Raw genomic sequence first — 20,354 nt, 5'->3', positions numbered from 1 at the left:
CTGTCTCTCCAGGATCCAGAGCCCCCACAGCCATCATGTAGCAGTACCATCCCCCCTGTTCCATCAAGAGCAGAACTGGATCAGATGTGTCCCAGTGTGCAGGTCCAAGCCCAGCCCCAGAACCCCACTATCTCCAACACTGACCCCCAGAAACCTGCTCTCTCCACTGTGGACCCTCAGAAACCCCCTCTCTCCAATGTAGACACCCAGAAACCCCCTGTCTCTTATGCTGACCCCCAGAAACTCCCTATGTCCAACAAGGACCCTCAGAAACCCCTCCTCTCCAATGCTGACACGCAGAAATCCCCCCTCTTCACCACCGAGGCCCAGAGGCGATCGGGTTCTGGCGCTCCCAGCCCCCAGCATGCCCGGATCCACACTGAGGGTTCAGAGCGGACAAGACCCACCACTGCAGGTGACCCTCACTCATAGGACCAATCGCATCTCCACTCACACAACCAATCATATTCTCAGCACACTCAGAAAACCAATCATATCCTCATCTTACAGGATCAATCATAATCATGGAGCTAATCCTATCTACCATCAGTCACAGTTGTTTGTTTTGACACTTTTAAATGCTTCACACAACCTGTAAAAATCTGTATTTGGCAGATTTTACTGTCACACTCAACTGAACAGTCCCATCTGTTAAGGTCTCCTTAGCAGCTTTTAGGCGATAGCACAGATAGGGTATGACCTCACAGTTAGGATCCACATTGAGCAGTGATCTTCTCCAGCAGGCTTGGGGTCGATCGAGATCAAGCTGGGAAAAAACAGAACGGAGGCAGACGTCCGACGGTTCTCTGAGGAGCGAGACCGTCTGGAAAGAGAGAAGGAGGAGGTGCGGAACACCCTGGCAGCACTGCGCCAGCAGAGGAGGGAGCTGAAGGAGGCGCTGTCAGCCTGCATAGGTACACACACTCTGCATTCCTCTCTCATCTCTGGCACTGTGCTGGAACTGCAGCTGGAAGCGTTAGTGCCCTCTAGTGCCATGTGAGGGACTCATCTAGACACAGCTCATCTTGTACTGAAGATACTGTATGAGTCTAGACTATGAGGAACCATTCAGAAAAAAATGTAGATTTTGTCTGGTTCATGAACTCATACATGTTTATGAGTCCAAGAAACAGTCTGAGTAAAACATATTTTAAAGAATAGTATTTAACAGAAGGTTCATTTGGAATGTTCTCTGTTCACAGGACATTTGGAGGGTCTTTATCTAAAGTGATTGTGGAAAGAATTTCAGAGAAAAGAGGCAGTTTTCTGTCTCCTGAACAGTTTTCAGTGGAGCAGAGCAGTCTGAGTAATGATTCATTTGTCTGAGGGTCTGTTGTGAACAGGTTTTTGCTTGTTGTGTAATGATTGGCTATTTGTTGTATCTGAATATCAGATTTTGCGGATTGACAAAGCAAATTGTTCTTGCATCAAGCAGAATTGCAACATAGGTTTAACTGCTTCTTGATAAAACTGGCTTTTAAAGAAAAAGGTAAAACGTGTGCACACATGCGTGTCCTGACTGAAGGCTTGTGTGCATGTTGTGAACTTGCTCAGACACAGCACAGCAGCGCCCCCTGGAGGTGCGTGTGAAAGAGGCAGAAGAGGCCTGCCGTGTGGAGGAGAGGAGGCGGGTGGAGCTGGAGCTCCAGCTGGTGGATGTGAAGGAGAATCTAAAGAAGGTGGAGGCAGGACCCTTTACCCTCGGCACAGCGGTGGACTGCGGACTCCTGGACACAGGCAGCGCCTCCACGGTCAGTCTGCATTCACAACCCGCTATCTCTGACTCAGCGGTCAATATGCTGGGTCTTCATGATCAATCTGAAAGCCTGCACTGTCAGAGCAAAGAACAACTAAACTGTTTACACCACACACTGCCCCATGCTCAGTCTGTTTACCTCACCCTACCCTATGCTGTTTTTACCCCACACCCTGAACTATGTATGGTCTGTGTGTCCATTACCCATATTGTCTTATGGTTCATGTGTTCAATGCACTGCTCTGTATTTACCATCCATCCTAAACTAGTTGGTCTGATTGAACCTGTTTAACTGCAGCGCCACTGACCGTATACTGCCCCTCCAGTGGAGGGAAGCAAGTTGTGCTTGCAGTCTAGTGAGAGTAACAGTCTGTCTGCTTTCAGCCTAAGGCTCCATCCTGCGCCTCCCCTGCAGCACCTTCCTCTAACTGCACAGATACCTCCCCCGTCAACTCCGCCACAGCCCTTAAAAGTAGACCCTTGTCAATCATGGCATCCAGCAAAGGCAACGTCCTCCAGAAAGCCAAGGTCAGAGGTTAAATTGCAGCACTACATTAAGTTAACAGTAATAATTTTTAAGCTGTAAGATCACACGTCTGTGATTAGAATGTTCTTAACTGAACATTCTAATGCTGACATAACAATCACTACCGGTAATTTAAGGCAATGGAGTTCTAGAACACTGACATAGAATTTTGACGAAAAAAAACTGCTCTTCAAAGGGTTTAATATGAACATAATAATACCCAGTCCTGTGGGGGATAGGAGTAATTTCAGTAGTTACTGCATGCATGGTGCCTGTTTGTGGAGTTTAAACCATTAACGCCCCGGTCTTTTGCACAGGAGTGGGAAAAGAAGGCCACAACCTAGCGGCCCACCACTTCCCTTCCAACCTGGTGCGATCGCTGGCTGGGGCTTCTGCCAAAAGAAAAGCTCTCCAGAAACAAACATCACTGGAGAAACTTCATGTTATAAAGAAGTCATGTTGTGTTCTGACTGCCTTTTCTCTTTTTTAAATTATGTACACAGTTCAGAATTTTTTTGTTAGTTTTTTTATTTTGCCAACAGATATACCCCAGATTGTCTACTCTCCTACATCACAGAGAATACCCCTCCCCAAAGGGTAGTCTTTTAGGCATCAACATAGCAGATCTTTGCCCATTTAAGTTGGCTCCAAGGTTGTAAATACATTTTAAGCATCTGAAATATAAATGTTCCCTTTGACTTCTTGATGTACCCCCAAACGAAGGTGCACTTTTATTCAAATAAAATTTGATACTGAAAGCTTGAAGCTTGACATTTCAACTGGTGTGACTGCAATTTATAAGTAATTACTCTGGATAAACAACAAAAAACAAATTTACTGCTGGGAAAAGCTTAAGTCAACATGATTATTAATAGGGATCCATAGAAATTCTGTAGCTAATAAAAACATTTGATTGGAGACATTCCCCAATGCCAATTCCTCCCTCTTTTACATTTCACAACAAATGCAAACTGCAACCAAGGATCCACATTCATGGTAGTAGAGCACATGCTTCAGAAAGTTGGCCAAATACAAGAGGGGAGAAGAAAAAGAAAACTCCAATCTTCATTTATTGAGCTCTATTAGAACCATTACTGAAGAACAGCAAGGGTCATTTATTTTTCAACCTTAAGTGTTACTTTTAATTTCTTATACACAATTCCAGTATACCAGTACTCCATAGCCCGAAGAGATAATGTAGCAATATGAATATAATATGAAGCAAGGACCCCACTTAAATGCAAACTTGGAAAATGTGGTTTGCCTCTTCACTGCTTTAATTTAACCCCAAAATATGAAGCAGGCAAAGATTTAATACTAACTTCATATTTTAAGATGCAAAATTTTTATATTCAATTATCAAACAAAATTCAAATTTTAAACCAAAAAGAACAGCTGGTAGAGAAAGTATGTATTTGTATGCCTTAAAAATGTTCCATCACAAAATCAAAACATGCATTAAAACTTGTATCATCTGTCATTTAAAAATGGTTTCAGACACTGCATTAAAGAAATTAGCATTTCAACATGTATCACATGAACCTGACCCCATGGTCAAGGGCAGGTGTGCTTGTTTCAGCACTTTTGTGCAAGTTTGGAGTGACTACAACTCTTCCACACTGGCCGCAGTGGTATGGCCTCTGCCCTGTGTGAATTTGTTGGTGTTGTTCAAGGGTTCACTCTCAACTGGAACTCTTCCCACACTGCACACAGTGGTGTAGGTTTCTTCCCTGCATGAGTCTTTGAATTCACATGAAACGTTTCCCACACTGGGCATGGTAGTACAGCCTCTCCCCTATGTGAGTTCGCTGGCGTAGTTTAAGTTATCCCACCCCACTGAAACTCTTCCCTCATTTGCCACAGTGGTATGGCCTTCCCCCAATTCACTGGTGTTGTTTAAGGTGTCCCTCTTGACTGCGACATTTCCCACGCAGACCACGGTGGTACCGTACGGCCTCTCCCCTGTGTCAGTTCGCTGGTGTCATTTAAGACTTCTTGCTCGACTGAAACTCTTTCCAGATTAGGAGCGTGTGTGCTCTCATGCTGCCAGTATCTGACTGTTTTGGGGTGAGGAGTTTGACCGTATCTGGGACCATATAAAAGGATGTACAGTGCATGTAGGAGTTACCTGAATGCTGGAGATTTGACTGATCCTGCTCTGAGCAGCCACACATACACCTCACTGTGAGATCTGACATATGTGTTTGGATGCTGCAGGTGGGACAAGGCTGTATGAAGTGCAATTGAGACTGCATCCTCCGTAGATCTGTTTCCTCGATAAGCAAACTGGTGGCTGTCCAGATCAGTGGGCATGTTGGCCTTGATGTGAGAGAGTACAAGCCTCTCAAAGCACTTCATAACAACTGGTGTTAGGGCAACTGGGTGATAGTCATTAAGGCTTTTAACTGCTGTCTTTTTGGGCACAGGGACGATGGTGGTGGATTTAAGACAGGTGGGTGCTACAGCCTGTTGTAGGGAGAGGTTAAAGATGCTGGTGAACACCCCTGCTAGTTGTTCAGCACATGACTTCAGTGTGCGGCCTGACACCCTGTCTGGTCCTGCTGATTTGGTGATGTCTATTTTCATCAGTGTGGATCTCACCTGGTGGCGCTGTAAGACGAGTGCATGCTCCTCCTTAGGCGGTGTCATTTGAGCTCTCACTATGCTGTTCTGGTTGTTGAAGCATGCAAAGAACTGGTTCAGGGTGTCAGGGAATGCAGCGTCATGGCTGCTCTGTGAGGTGCTGCTCTTGTAGTCTGTTATGGATTTAATGCCTCTCCACATGCTACGGGGGTTGTTGTTGTTTTCAAAGTGCCCCTCAATGCGCTGCTTTTACCTGCGCTTAGCTTCTTAATGCCCTTTTTCAGTTCCCTCCAGGCATTCCTGTAGGCCAGCATGTCGCCTTTCCTGAAGCCAGCATCTCGCACCCTGAGCAGAGACCGTACATTTCTGCCCAACCATAGTTTTTGGTTTGGAAACACCTTGATGGTTTTGGTGGTTAGTACTGTCTCAGTACAGAAGTCTATGTAGGCCAAGACCGATGAGGTGTATTCCTTTAAGACTGCCCCCTGTGCGAAAACTTCCCAGTCTGTGTTTTCAAAACAGTCCTGCAGTAGTGAGGTGGCTTCCTCACTCCAGACTTGGACAGTTTTAACAGCTGGTCTTGTTCTACAGATTAGAGGTTTGTAGGATGGAGTCATTTCCAGTTAAATGTGGTCTGATAAACCAAGGTGTGGAGATGGGACGGCTTTGTATGCTCCCGCGATGTTTGTGCAAACTTGGTCAAGAATATGTGCCAGTGGGCAGTGTGGGCAGTGATTAGGGCAAAGTCTTATATATGAAGATTTTTTTCAGTCTAAAACAAAGCAATATGGATGCTACTGCTAGGGCCATAATTCTGTAAAACAGGTCAATTCAAAGCTGCAAACAGCCAAACCCAGAGATTAGTCTTTGTTAATTGACTGAGTGTGAATTACATTTTAAAACGGTACCCTGTAAATTCCATAGCCCTGGCCAATCTAGTGTTAAGAGAAAGTATGAACAGAGATGCATGCAGGTACCTTTAGAAGATCACTTGTTGCTCCATAGGTAGCAGAAGATGATACCCAGGTCTATGCAGTACTGCTCCCCATACCACACCAGGAGCTCCAAGCCTGGGAAAATGGGCTTAAAGCAGTGATACAGAACAGAACAGTCCTCTATACTGGAAAGCCACAAGATTTCACACCTAACGAGTACAGTTCACATATCTGAGTCAATGGGAATACAGGGAAGTGAGATATTGAGATAAAATCAATGAATTATTTTAATCAATCAATCAATAAATCAATGATTGATTTCCCTTCAGCCCTTCAGTCCGGCTTCCAACCCCATCACAGCACAGAAACAGCCCTCACCAAAGTGGTAAATGACCTCCTCCTATCCTCTGACTCTGGTGCATATAGCATACTCATCCTCCTGGATCTCTCTGCCGCTTTTGATACAGTCAACCACAACATCCTCCTCACCCGTCTGTCTCACCGAGGCATCACTGGCCCATCTCTCAACTGGTTTCACTCATACCTCACAAATAGGTCAGAATTCATATCTATCCATGGTCACACCTCAGATCTTGCTACTGTCACACAGGGTGTCCCACAAGGTTCTGTTCTTGGTCCCCTCCTCTTCACCATCTATATGCTTCCCCTTGGCCCCATCCTCCGCAGCTTTGGTCTCAATTTCCACTTCTATGCAGATGACACCCAAATCTATATCAGCTCTACATCCACAAATCAGCCACCCACTGCCATCATTGAAAACTGTCCGACACACGTCAAATCCTGGATGCAACACAATTTTCTTAAACTCAACTGTGAAAAAACTGAAATCATTCTCATCGGACCAAAACCCCAGCTCAGAAAACTACACAACTTCTCCCTCACCATTGACGGTACCCCTGTCTCCACCTCCCCCCTGGTCCGCAACCTCAGTGTCATACTCGATCCATCCCTCTCCTTTGAAAAGCACATCAACAACACTGTCAATGTTTCATTTTTTCATCTACGCAATATTTCCAGACTCAGACCCTCTCTCACCCATCCCGATGCAGAAAAACTCATTCACGCATTAATTTCCAGCAGACTGGACTACTGCAATGCACTCCTCTTCCCTCCCGCCTCCTACACAAACTGCAATTGGTTCAGAACTCGGCCGCAAGAATACTGTCCCGCACATCCTCCCGGTCTCACATCACCCCTATCTTGAAAGATTTACACTGGCTCCCAATCACATCACGCATCACATTCAAACTCCTCCTCCTAGTTTACAAATCCCTAAATGGCCTCGCACCCATTTACCTCTCTGACCTCCTGCTCCCCTACCAGCCACCCAGACAGTTACGTTCATCCACTGCCAGCCTCTTCACCACCATTCCCTCTCAGCGCCGTTCTTTTGGCGACCGTGCTTTCTCAGTTGCCGCCCCCAAACTCTGGAATGCCCTCCCCCCTGACATCCGTACCTCAGACTCACTCACCTCCTTTAAATCACGTCTTAAAACCCATCTCTTTTCCCTAGCTTTCCCTTGATGTTTGTCTTCCCCCTTATTTTCTTATTTATATATTTTTTTTCTCTGAATTGTATGTTTCATTGTACGCATGTATGTATGTATGTACCACTTATTGCAAAGCGTCTTTGAGTTCATGAAAAGCGCTATATAAAATAAATGTATTATTATTATTATTATTATTATTATTATTATTATTATTATTATTATTATTAATAATAATTAATCAATCAATGTTCTCTCCAGACACTGCTACCAACCTCATCAAGTTGGAGTGAGTTTCTCTCCTGGCATCTGTCTACTTAACACAGTGCTTGCTCCTGTAGATCTAGCACAGCCTTGTTAGCACCGCGAACAGCACTTGCTCCTGTAGGTATAATGTCCTTGATCTTCACAGAAAAAGTACAGGAAACACACACATAATTACCACATAAGTAATACCTGCATAAGTGACAAACCAGATTATCCAGTGACTACATTTAATGCTTTCATTGCCAATGTCTAATCAAGCTTAACAGCCTGCCAAGTTTATAGTGCAGTACATTACAGTACAATACACCTTTGTAATTTTGGTGCAAACTAGGACTGCTGGATCTCCACAATAATGGATTGACTATGTTGACTATATTAAAGTCACAGTGAAATCAAAATTCATGGTGACTTTAGTATAGTAAATTGAGTCAATTCTCAATAACTACAAGAACAAGAGTATATATTCCATTTCCATGTATTTCAGAAAATTATTTCCTCTCTTTCCTCATTTGACGTCAATCAAATTGACTCCCAGGCCTACCAAAATTTCTCCTAAAGATTTGTTTCACTTGCGCATACATCATATTCTATAAGCTCTGTTTCACTGGTGCTTCAAAAAAACAAAAACTGCTGAATTCATTTTTGCATATGAAAATTTTAAAAGTCAGCTGTCGTGCGTATTTTAATTTTTATCAGTTTATCCAAACTCATGTACCTGCCTCTCATCTTGTCCCATTAAGGTCAGTTAGGCAGGAGTTTATACTAAAACAGTAATACAATATTGACATGTATACTTCTCTCAACCATTGAATTATCTACACTATGAACCTGTGGTACATCTCTGCATTACAAGCACTCATATAGCTCTCTACTAGTATTAAATCTCTGCATGATGACCCTGTATTACATTTCCACACTTTGAACACCCACACTGCTGTCTCTCTGTATTTCACATTTCCACACTGTGAACACCCACACTGCTGTCTCTCTGTATTTTACATGTCCACACTGCGAACACCCACACTACTGTCTCTCTGTATTTTACATTTCTACACTGCGAACACCCACACTGCTGTCTCTCTGTATTTTACAGTTCCACACTGTGAACACCCACACTGCTGTCTCTCTGTATTTTACATTTCCACACTGTGAACACCCACACTGCTGTCTCTCTGTATTTTACATTTCCACACTGTGAACACCCACACTGCTGTCTCTCTGTATTTTACATGTCCACACTGCGAACGCCCACACTGCTGTCTCTTTGTATTTTACATGTCCACACTGTGAACACCCACACTGCTGTCTCTCTGTATTTTACAGTTCCACACTGTGAACACCCACACTGCTGTCTCTCTGTATTTTACATTTCCACACTGTGAACACCCACACTGCTGTCTCTCTGTATTTTACATTTCCACACTGTGAACACCCACACTGCTGTCTCTCTGTATTTTACATTTCCACACTGTGAACACACACACTGCTGTCTCTCTGTATTTTACATTTCCACACTGTGAACACCCACACTGTATTACACCTATAGAACACATCTGCACTATGAGCTCCCACATCGCACTGAAAGAGCTCTACACTGCTCAGCATTAAGGTCTGTCTCATCATTCAGGAGTAGACGCTGTCTATGGCTTCATCTTTATCATCTCTCTCATTAGGTCCATAGTGCACTCCCCTGGGCCCTGTCTACTCCTAATTAAACACCCCCAGGCTGGCTCTAGGTATACTGGAGTCTCTGACCCCCAAACCGGGGTCTAGGGTAAGCTGGGGCCTGTCATGAGAGTCCAAAATTAATGAAGGGGGGCCATGCACCTGACATTCAACAATGAAGAAGGACTGGAACTCGTCACAATCTAAGAGACAGTAGACTTCAGTCATAACTGGACATCAGTCAGAAAGAAACAGCCTTCCACATGGCTCACAGAGATAATCTTCGTCTCTGGGCTCCTCATCCTCAGTGTAGCGCACCCTCCGTGTGCTGCGCTGTTTGTCACCTTGGATATAAAGGTTTCACCGCTCAGTCTGTAATTCAAATGCTCTTTCTTCAATAGTCCTGAAACAGTAAATGAGCAACCTTGAGCAAACGACAACAATGCAAACATGCTAAATCTCCAATTTGTGCTTTTTGAGTGTAGCCACTTGCAGTCCGATATGCTGGCGTAGTATCGGGACCTGATAAACCTGGGACAAGTGATTGTATGACTAATGTGCCGATCAGTGAGCACCGTGTCAGTTTGTCAGAAGTGTAACGTGCCAAGTGTAAGCATTCCCGGGAAGGAATATACATTGGACCCATATTTCCCAGGGACACCCATTTGGTCGACTGCCGGTGATCTGCGGCTGTTGTGTAGCCTCACAATGATTAGCAGTGGGAGGGCTGTAGCAGGGTGTGTGTGTGTGCATGTGTGTGTGTGTTACGGCCCAAGACTGCCGAGTTACAATAACCGGCTGTCAGCCCAAAAGCCAAACACATTTTAAACACACCACAACTTTCTTTCGCAAGAATACAAAGTATATATTTATTAAAGAACACAAAAACAATACAAACCCACATACAAACAAGTAGACAGGGCAGAGCCAGCAGGTCTAACCTAATTCTCACAGTCCAGAACCAGACTGAGCTGTCTGAACAGAATATGCTTTCGAGACTCACTTGGCCGAGGATGGGAGAAAGAGAAAGAACAAAATTAAAAGGGGAAAAAGGGGGAAGCGAGTCTTCCGGACCTCTGCTAGCCTACCCTGAGTAACTACAGCAACAAAAAGGTGCAAAAGAAAAGAAAACCTTACCACATGGTCTATGAAATATACAAACATGATATTTTGACAAAGATCAATGACAATTAAACAAAAGAACAAAACACAGTAGTTGCAGCTTGTAGCGTCTCGCAAGCTTGTAGCGTCTTCCTAGCATACCAGGCAGTCAAGGGATCAGCCCCAGCATACCTCCACAAGATATTCAAACCCTACATGCCAGCCAGATTCCTCCGTTCTGCTACCTCAGGACGCCTGGAACCTCCCCCTCTTCACACCTGCACTTCCAGAACACGTCTCCTGTCTGTTCTGGCCCCACGATGGTGGAATGACCTCCCCGTGGAGGTCAGAACAGCTGAGACACTGACCCATTTCAAGCGATGACTGAAGACTCACCTCTTCAGGCTGCACCTCTCCCCATCCCTCCCTACCTCCCTGTAATCTCTTAAATGACTGTAAGCTTAGGGTTGTAACTAGGTAGCTGTTTCGTAGGTGACTTAGTTAATGCACCTGTCTTAACTACTGCTTGTATTTTTCCATAGACTCCGTTGTTGCTGTTCTCGTTTGTGTTAGTGTTAATCAGTTTAACCTTCAGGGTCCAAGTTGAACTATGCGGTTGTTCCCTGCACTTGGACTGGTACTTCTCTCTAGGGTTTTCGACATACTTGTTCCTGGTTATACACTTTGTTGTACGTCGCTCTGGATAAGAGCGTCTGCAAAATGCCTGTAATGTAATGTACAATAACAATGAGAGAGAGCGAGCTGTCCCGAATCGCCATCTTTTATGGGGGAGGCAATTTGACAATTTGCACCCGGAACCGACCAGCACACACGCCCGTGCGTAAACCCGCTGAAGCCTGCGGAGAAAGAGCGCATGAGCGCGTGTGTGTGTGTGTGTGTTTGAACGTCAAAGAACAACCTAATCAGAATAAAGCGATCAATGAGGGTTATAATAAACCAAAACCTTAATAGCTCAGATCAATCACAAGAAATGTCAACTTGTCAATAACATTACTTGAACTGTCATATAGCCAACTAATGCACTGGGATTGCCATGTATATTTACTTGACTGTGCACCTCTATCCTAGATAGCTTTAAATCGCAAATTCAGTTCCAAAATCAATAACTTCAAATGCATTGATATAAATAAATTTGTATGATACTAGCCAATTAAACTAAATGAGAATTCTAAATACATAAACCGTCCTGAGTAGGCCCATTTTAATTGATATTGATATTGAAAAATGTGGTTGAAAGAACTGTGGGAAATTTGGTTCAGCAGGAGGCGCAGTGCACCTTTTCTTGGAAACTAGCATGCGTGAGTTCAACGGGAAATTATAATGATGCAATAGCACCATCCACAGGTGTGGCGCTTCAACCATACTTGTCAAAAGTTTATTGCAGGTTCAGCCAATTTCTCGATGGTACCCCAAAGTATGATTTGAACTGAGGACTTTTGAGTCTTGTCTCTTGCTTCTTGGCTCAATTTGACAACCTAAAAAAGAAGAATGCTTGCAATATGATTAGGAAGAAAAATAAAACTCTGTGCATGAGCATAACTTAATCGACAATGTGAATAATCTAACTGGATTTTTTGCAAAAATAGATGTGTGTGTTCAAATGTGAATTTACTTATCATTCCTTTGAGCAAAGCAAACATTTAAAATGCATTTGTTCAGCTTATTTTTTGTGCAAGGTCCGACAGGAAAGCACCAATATGTACATAATTGTTTTAGCTAAAACTTTGCCACCCAAACTCTGACATAATGTAACATAAGAGGGCAAACAATCTCTCTTAACATGAAAAACGAATTAAGAATTAACAGCTGATGGGAGAAAACATTTAAGGGTTTTGTACATACTGTCATAGTGCATTATAATAGACAATAGTTGTATATGTATTGTGAGTTATACTAGATAATATACTGTAACTCTGAGACAAAGGGCCATATGTTCTCACATATTTTCAATCACAAAATTCAAGTGTAAGGGGGCTTCAGTTTCTTAATCACACAGGATTGTTATATTATCTTATCCTCTTTTAATAATAAGGAAATAAAGCCATCTTTGGGCAGACTTAAACAATTAAACCATGTATATACTGTAAAGGGTCTTTACTAGCTTCATATAACTGAAGGCTGTAGGCTTTTACCTGGCTTCATTTCCAATAGGGTCTCTTCCCATGCAACTAAACTTTCAGAAGAGGTTTTTGTCCTTTTTTTGTTTTTTGCAAATGATAATGTTGATTTCCATAAGACAGCTATAGCACTCATCATGGAGTGCTACAATTAGTGATTGAAATAAGATTCAGCTTCATCCGTCATTGCATCTTCTGGTAACCTACCATTATTTAAAATTATAATTATAATTTCAATATATTGTTTCTGCGATGAAGGCTTAATGTAATGTTTGTGCATTTTTCTTCTTCTATTCATTTCACTTTGTTCACATCATAGGCAGAAACGTGATCTCTTGTAAAAAGTTTTTGTTCTGTTTGTCCTACAATATGTTTGTCAGGTGTATACATGCACACACACAGATATTTTATATATATATCTGTGTGTGTGTGTGTGTGTGTGTGTGTGTGTGTGTGCATGTATACACCAGACAAACCAGACAAACCAGACAAACACATTCGGGAGGCAGTTTTCTGATGTCAATAAGTTATTGAACAATAACAGCTCATACAAAATGCAGCAGCCAGGATACTAACAAGGACAAAAAACACATTACCCCAGTACTCAAATCCCTACACTGGCTTCCAGAGGTTCCAGTTAGTTTTCAACTGCTTTATAATTAGTTTCATTTGTTTATAAAAGGAACCATGGGGTGGTTCCTGAATGTATAAGACTAGCATTCTACTAGACTCCCTTATGTACTTCAGGGATATTCACAGACATTTGGCTCAAACAAAATTCCCAAATTTGGCCAATGAGCTTGTTTGAATGAAAGTATTTGAAATTTGTCTCAAAAATGATGCAACAATGTTAAATATGAGACAAGTTTAAAACAGCATACTTTTCATTTCATTATGAAACCATTACTGGTATTGCGCAGCATGAATGGTACAATAATCGATGCAATACATGGAGAAAGAAGCTTCTATAATAACTAACCTATTGTATCCAGACTTGCAGGAGGATTACATATTAGATTTAATATTTGTTTAAATGCAGTAGGCCAAAATAGCACAAACACAGAATAGAAAACAAGTAATATTTTTAATAATTTTATAGTACAAGGCTACAGTTTGTAAGCAAAAAATAAATATTTTACAGTACAAAAAATAGTCTGCCTCATTTATACAAGGAAAATCACTTTTGTAATAAGGAGATGTGTATATAGTCAGCTTATAGACAAGGCACATTGTAAAAAGACACAAATTCAACGGGATTAAATAAAATGATAGTTGCACCTGTCATAATGTGGCATGTACTCTCCAGTTTACTGTCAGACAGAGGAGATGTTTAGTAGTGGGAAAATCAATGGAATATTCAACTGAATATACAAAGAATTGGATTCCTGTGTTGTCACACGCCATTATGTACATGGGGAAGACAGTTTTGCTTTGTGTAACAGTGGATGGATGCAAAGGTCTGGTCCTCATCTTCAGAGAACAGTTCAGTATACAGGAAACACACTATATGGCTCAGTCCTCAATTTCCCGTTTATACTATTTCCTGCACAAATGAATTTCGTACAAAATGAGCTATACTTTACATAATGCCATATGTCTTGTATGTGCCCTGCAATAGTGGGCTCTGTAAATCAGTAAGTGCATGTATGTCTGTGTGCGTGCACGTATGTGTCATTAATGCCCACTCTGTGAAAGTAAATTAGTTTCATCCCCTAGGGATTGATGATGATGATGATATGTGTTAACGGGCTGCTTTGTGTGGGTATGTGTGTGTGTTAAGGGCGTAGAAATGTATGTCAGTGTGTCCTGCAATAGTGTGTTTTGCAGATCAGTGTGTGTGTGCATGCGTGTGTGTGTGTGTGTGAGTGCGTGTGTGTGTGGTAAGCGCTCAGTGTGTCCTGCGATAGTGAGCTCTGTAGATCTGTGTGTGTGTGTGTGTGTGTGTGTGAGTGCGTGTGTGTGTGTGGTAAGCGCTCAGTGTGTTTTGCGATAGTAGGCTCTGTAGATAAATGTGTGTGTGTGTGCATGCGTGTGTGGGTGTGTGAGTGTGTGAGCGCGTGTTTGTGTGTGAGTGTGTGTGTGTGTGTGGTAAGCACTCAGTGTGTCCTACGATAGCGAGCTCTGTAGATCAGTGTGTGTGTGCATGCGTGTGTGTGTGTGTGTGTGTGAGTGCGTGTGTGTGTGTGGTAAGCGCTCAGTGTGTTTTGTGATAGTAGGCTCTGTAGATAAATGTGTGTGTGTGTGCATGCGTGTGTGGGTGTGTGAGTGTGTGAGCGCGTGTTTGTGTGTGAGTGTGTGTGTGTGTGTGGTAAGCACTCAGTGTGTCCTGCGATAGCGAGCTCTGTAGATCAGTGTGTGTGTGTGTGTGTGTGGGGTAAGCGCTCAGTGTGTCCTATGATAGCGGGCTCTGTAGATCAGTGTGTGTGTGTGTGGTAAGTGCTCAGTGTGTCCTACGATAGCGGGCTCTGTAGTGCTGCAGCTCTCTGTGATCCTTCCTCGGCCGACGCCGCTGTGCCACAGGTCTTGGGAGGTCGCCGCGATTTGACGTCCGTGTGACACCTGCCCAAGAGAGACCATGGCAGGTCACAGCCTGACCAGCACTTAAGGTTTCACACCACCACCATGTACAGTAAACACTCATTAACATCACACATAATAAAGATAAAACAGGTGGGAATAGTCTGTTACAGGTAAAGTAGAGCCTGTTACAGGTGGGATAAAGCCTGTTACAGGTAAAGTAGAGCCTGTTACAGGTGGGATAAAGCCTGTTACAGGTAAAGTAGAGCCTGTTACAGGTGGGAACAGTCTGTTACAGGTAAAGCAGAGCCTGTTACAGGTGGGAACAGTTTGTTACAGTTAAAGCAGAGCCTGTTACAGGTGGGAACAGTCTGTTACAGGTAAAGCAGAGCCTGTTACAGGTGGGAATAGACTGTTACAGGTAAAGTAGAGCCTGTTACAGGTGGGATAAAGCATGTTACAGGTAAAGTAGAGCCTGTTACAGGTGGGAACAGTCTGTTACAGGTAAAGTAGAGCCTGTTACAGGTGGGAACAGTTTGTTACAGTTAAAGCAGAGCCTGTTACAGGTGGGAACAGTCTGTTACAGGTAAAGTAGAGCCTGTTACAGGTGGGAACAGTCTGTTACAGGTAAAGCAGAGCCTGTTACAGGTGGGAACAGTCTGTTACAGGTAAAGCAGAGCCTGTTACAGGTGGGAACAGTTTGTTACAGTTAAAGCAGAGCCTGTTACAGGTGGGAACAGTCTGTTACAGGTAAAGCAGAGCCTGTTACAGGTGGGAACAGTTTGTTACAGTTAAAGCAGAGCCTGTTACAGGTGGGAACAGTCTGTTACAGGTAAAGCAGAGCCTGTTACAGGTGGGAACAGTCTGTTACAGGTAAAGCAGAGCCTGTTACAGGTGGGAACAGTTTGTTACAGTTAAAGCAGAGCCTGTTACAGGTGGGAACAGTCTGTTACAGGTAAAGCAGAGCCTGTTACAGGTGGGAAGAGTCTGTTACAGGTAAAGTAGAGCCTGTTACAGGTGGGATAAAGCCTGTTACAGGTAAAGTAGAGCCTGTTACAAGTGGGAACAGTCTGTTACAGGTAAAGTAGAGCCTGTTACAGGTGGGAACAGTTTGTTACAGGTAAAGCAGAGCCTGTTACAGGTGGGAACAGTCTGTTACAGGTAAAGTAGAGCCTGTTACAGGTGGGAACAGTCTGTTACAGGTAAAGCAGAGCCTGTTACAGGTGGGAACAGTCTGTTACAGGTAAAGCAGAGCCTGTTACAGGTGGGAACAGTTTGTTACAGTTAAAGCAGAGCCTGTTACAGGTGGGAACAGTCTGTTACAGGTAAAGCAGAGCCTGTTACAGGTGGGAATAGTCTGTTACAGGTAAAGTAGAGCCTGTTACAGGTGGGATAAAGCCTGTTACAGGTAAAGTAGAGCCTGTTACAGGTGGGATAAAGCCTGTTACAGGTAAAGTAGAGCCTGTTACAGGTGAGATAAAGCCTGTTACAGTTAAAGCAGAGCCTGTTACAGGTGGGAACAGTCTGTTACAGGTAAAGCAGAGCCTGTTACAGGTGGGAATAGTCTGTTACAGTTAAAGTAGAGCCTGTTACAGGTGGGATAAAGCCTGTTACAGGTAAAGCAGAGCCTGTTACAGGTGGGAACAGCCTATTACAGGTAGAACCTGTTGCAGGTGGAGAACATGCTCACGTGTCTCGCAGTGGGGACCCTCCCAGCCCCTGCACTCGCAGCGGTAGCTCCCGTGCAGTAGAACGCAGATCCCGTCGTTCATGCAGGGGTTCGGCCTGCACAGATTCACAGGCTTCTTCGCTTCTGCAGGGAGAGAGCACTGAGTGTTAGTCTGCACAAATAGGGAAGTCTGAGAGTCTCTATGCACCTCCTTACCTGTCCCTCACTGGTACACACAATTACACTCAACTGACACCTGCCTGTACAGGCACACCCACACAGTCACTGGTGCACTTGCTCATGGACACTCATCTGTAAGCATGCAAAACATATTCACACTCACATGCATGTGGCCTTCCTCACAGACCAACCTGTCTGTGCACACTCAAGCGCAGACTCACCCAAACACAACATCTGCACCAGCACATCTTCAAAGTACTTGAGGTCCTCGTAGGAGGGGACAGTGATCATGTGATCCTGCGAGCCGGTGATGCGCAGGAGGCTCTCCCTCTGGACATCACCGATCCCGATCGCCACGAGCGGGACGCCGTCGTCCCGGATCTTCTGGGCCGGCACGGCCGCGTCCTCCGCCCCGGCCCCGTCCGTGATGACCACCACGGCCTTGTTGACCCCCGGCCGCGCCCCCTTGCGCACAGTCAGCGCCTGCCCGTGGACGTGGAGCAGGGCGCTGCCCGTGGACGAGCCGCCGCCCACGTAAGCGGCCTCACCGATGGCGCGCAGGACGCTGGAGCCCGAGTCGTGGGCGTCCAGGTCGAACGCCGTCACGGGCTTGCGGCCGTACACTACCAGCCCGATCTGGGCCACGTCCCGGTTGATGTCGAACTGGACGGAGACGCTCCTCACAAAGTCCCGCAAACGAGCAAAGTTCTCCTGCCCCACCCCTGCTGAGGCATCGAGGGCGAAGACCAGGTCCACTGCCTGACCCAAACAGCCTGACATGAACAAAGAGACCTCAGTCACATTACATTACAGGCATTTAGCAGATGCTCTTATCCAGAGCGACTTAAACAACTTTTTTTTTTAACATACTGTAGCATTTACATTGCATCCATTTATACAGCTGGATATATACTGAAGCAATGCAGGTTAGGTACCTTGCTCAAGGGTACAATGGCAATGTTCTACCTGGGAATCGAACCTGTGACCTTACAAGACTAGCTCTTTCCCATTATACTACTCTGCCACCACCTGGATTAGTCACAGTGATCCCACCACTAATCCAGACGACTTTATCAAAAGACTTTACCACAGTGGAGGTGCCTTTATGGCAAACTGCTTTGTCAGTTAATGGATGTAAACATGGGTGAATCACAATAACACTTTGTCGCATAACACATATCCTTTTTCAAATTACATTTTTATTCCTTGATATCAACAGGTAGGTTGTTTGACCAGTATGTTATTCTCTTGCATTGTCTGATGCATCATGTACCATTGTATCAACAGCTATTCATAGCTCTTTCACAGTAAAGTAAGATGAATGGAAATTTTATTTACTTGTTATCAACGCAGGATGTAAAGCAAACAACCACAAGAGTACTGCAATCACCATGTGCAACAAAATGTATGCTGCATGTCATAAGCAGTATTGATATCAAAAATTAATTTTTGAACTCGTGACTGAAGAAAAACAAGAGCATGTTCTATGTGATATTAACAACATAACTACTTGCTGACAATGTGAATTAAATGTTAATTGTAATTTAATTTTATGTAGCATCATAATATGGCTTGCAACTGCAGTGAACATACACAATGCATAAGACTAGTTAGCTATTATCTGACTTGCTGCTACCCTGCTATAGTTTGCAAACTTGCAATGAATGTATTTTAATTATTAAGAACGTAAAGTATTGAGTGGTGGGCCATCGGCTTTCCAACTGACCTCTTATGCTGTAAACTACTCACTCACAATAGCTGGCTGCTGTAACACTACAGCGAAGCACTGAACAGACAGAGGCCGAAAAGCTATTGTAAATGACATGCCATTACAAGTAAATTATTGTGATTTCACTAATCAAACAGGTCCATCTTAACAACAGGTTAATGACTGGGTTTGAAAACATAATGTGAACGTTTCCTGTGTGAGTGCCCTCATTCAGTAAAAAAACAGATATGATTTGATTTGTTCTTCACCAAATGGATTAATCCTATCAGCATAAAGCCCACTCCCTTTAATACTGATGCAAAATCCTACAAACTGCCAATTCAAAACATTAAGTCATACCTAGCTCATTAGCAGTAGCATGCCTAAGTGTCCGGTCACCAAGCTACATTCCAGGGAGAAGGCTACCTGAGCTTGTACGTGGGGTATAGAGAGCCATTTAGTCTAAACTCAGAATTGGCCCCATGATTCTCTTGGGCCAGGGTCATGCAGCTGTCTGTTAAACACCTTGATTCTAATAACCATAACATTTATGTACCATTGAGATTTCAGCTAAAAAGCATGCATGTGCATGTGTGTACGAGTGCATTTGTGTGAGTGTGCGTGTGCTTCTCTGTGAGTATGTGTGCCAGAGTATGTGAGGCTGCGTTTTAGTGTAGAGCAAGCACCTTGGCTGTCAACACTGCAGATCTTGGCCCTGAGGTCCGGTATCTTTGAGAACAGGGCGTCAGGCATGCCGTATGTAATCGTGCGCTGGGGGTTCCCAGTGATGTTATTGAGCTGGCCCTTCAGCGCCTCTGGTCCCACGGTGATGAGGAAGATCTCGCGGTCCCGCGCGTATCGGGCCGGCTCGCTTACTCCGTCGACAGACGGGGAGTCCGTAAGCAGCACCACCACCCGCGGCAGGTCGTCCTGGACGTCGGCGAACACCGGCGTGCTCTTGAAGCCGTTGCGAGTGATGTAGCGGAGGGCCTTGCCCGTCTTGGCGTCCCCGCCGCTGAACTGCATGCCTTCGACCGCCCCCATAAGCTCCGAAAGTGCAGCGTACTCCCCGATCCTCATCTCCATCCGCACCTCGCTTGCGTACTGGGCCACGCCAACATTCACGGGGGTGTCTGCCGCCAGCACGGCCTGCATGAAGCGCTTGAGGAAGGACTTGTAGCGCAGAAACCCCTCAAGGCTGAGAGCGGTAGAGCCCTCTACAAGGAACAGCAGATCCACTGTGCAATCCAGAGTTAGCTTAGGGGCTGAGAAATAAATTGAGCAGGAGAAAGAGAAGGAGACAGAGAGAGAGAGTGAGAGAGAGAGAGAGAGAGAGAGAGAGACAGACAATAAAGAGAGAAAGAAAAATAGTGTTTCAGAACACACTGGCAGGCAGGGTAAACGCTGCTTAATATTCCTTTGTTCTTTTAGAGCGTATGTACGTGGATGGGTGCATATATGTGTGTTATATATCCCCCTCCCCCAGCTTACCACAGTTGGGGTCACTCGCATACCCGGCGGGACATGCACAGTGGTACCTCTCCAGCCCCTCAGAAGTGCAGGTCCCCCCGTTCTGACAGGGCTGGGAGTCACAGGGGTCTGCAGGGTGAGAATGAAGGCATAGGCATTACACACCCTGAAGACCCCTCCAAAAAACACCCCCATACACTATAACATTTTGATACAAAATCTTATCTTGAATTTGGCTATTTCAGCGTCCTTTCATTTTTAAAAGAGGCATTGTAGAGGATTCCATTGTCAGGTCAGAAGACATTTGAATATAATTTTTAGGGTGAACTTC

General features: G+C 44.4%; 2 protein-coding genes across 8 annotated transcripts in view; one reads left to right on the top strand and one right to left on the bottom strand.

Moving 5' to 3' along the window:
* The window catches only part of afap1l2 (actin filament associated protein 1-like 2), a 79,525-nt gene extending 76,464 nt beyond the window's left edge, over nt 1-3,061 (top strand). Inside the window, exons 15-19 of one of the 2 annotated variants that reach the window (XM_064321272.1) lie at nt 13-415; nt 744-914; nt 1,555-1,751; nt 2,141-2,284; nt 2,600-3,061. In XM_064321272.1, coding sequence (XP_064177342.1) covers nt 13-415; nt 744-914; nt 1,555-1,751; nt 2,141-2,284; nt 2,600-2,626 — 942 coding nt within the window. In that variant the 3' untranslated portion in view covers nt 2,627-3,061. Of the gene's footprint in view, nt 1-12; nt 416-740; nt 915-1,554; nt 1,752-2,140; nt 2,285-2,599 lie in introns of both variants that reach the window. The other variant, XM_064321271.1, reaches the window with a different exon arrangement.
* Nucleotides 3,062-14,662: 11,601 nt separating this feature from the next.
* Nucleotides 14,663-20,354, bottom strand: part of vwa2 (von Willebrand factor A domain containing 2) — a 41,752-nt gene continuing 36,060 nt past the window's right edge. For 5 of the 6 annotated variants that reach the window (XM_064321266.1, XM_064321265.1, XM_064321267.1 and 2 more), the window contains 5 exons: nt 20,045-20,152; nt 19,240-19,818; nt 17,067-17,618; nt 16,687-16,809; nt 14,664-15,038 (listed from right to left, as the gene is read on the bottom strand). In XM_064321266.1, coding sequence (XP_064177336.1) covers nt 14,920-15,038; nt 16,687-16,809; nt 17,067-17,618; nt 19,240-19,818; nt 20,045-20,152 — 1,481 coding nt within the window. In that variant the 3' untranslated portion in view covers nt 14,664-14,919. Of the gene's footprint in view, nt 15,039-16,686; nt 16,810-17,066; nt 17,619-19,239; nt 19,819-20,044; nt 20,153-20,354 lie in introns of all 6 variants that reach the window. The other variant, XM_064321270.1, reaches the window with a different exon arrangement.

This window comes from Anguilla rostrata, chromosome 2 (assembly GCF_018555375.3).
Source record: "Anguilla rostrata isolate EN2019 chromosome 2, ASM1855537v3, whole genome shotgun sequence".
Lineage (NCBI taxonomy): Eukaryota > Metazoa > Chordata > Actinopteri > Anguilliformes > Anguillidae > Anguilla > Anguilla rostrata.
Note: the sequence above shows the minus strand (reverse complement) of the source record. Positions and strands in the feature narration are given on the sequence as shown.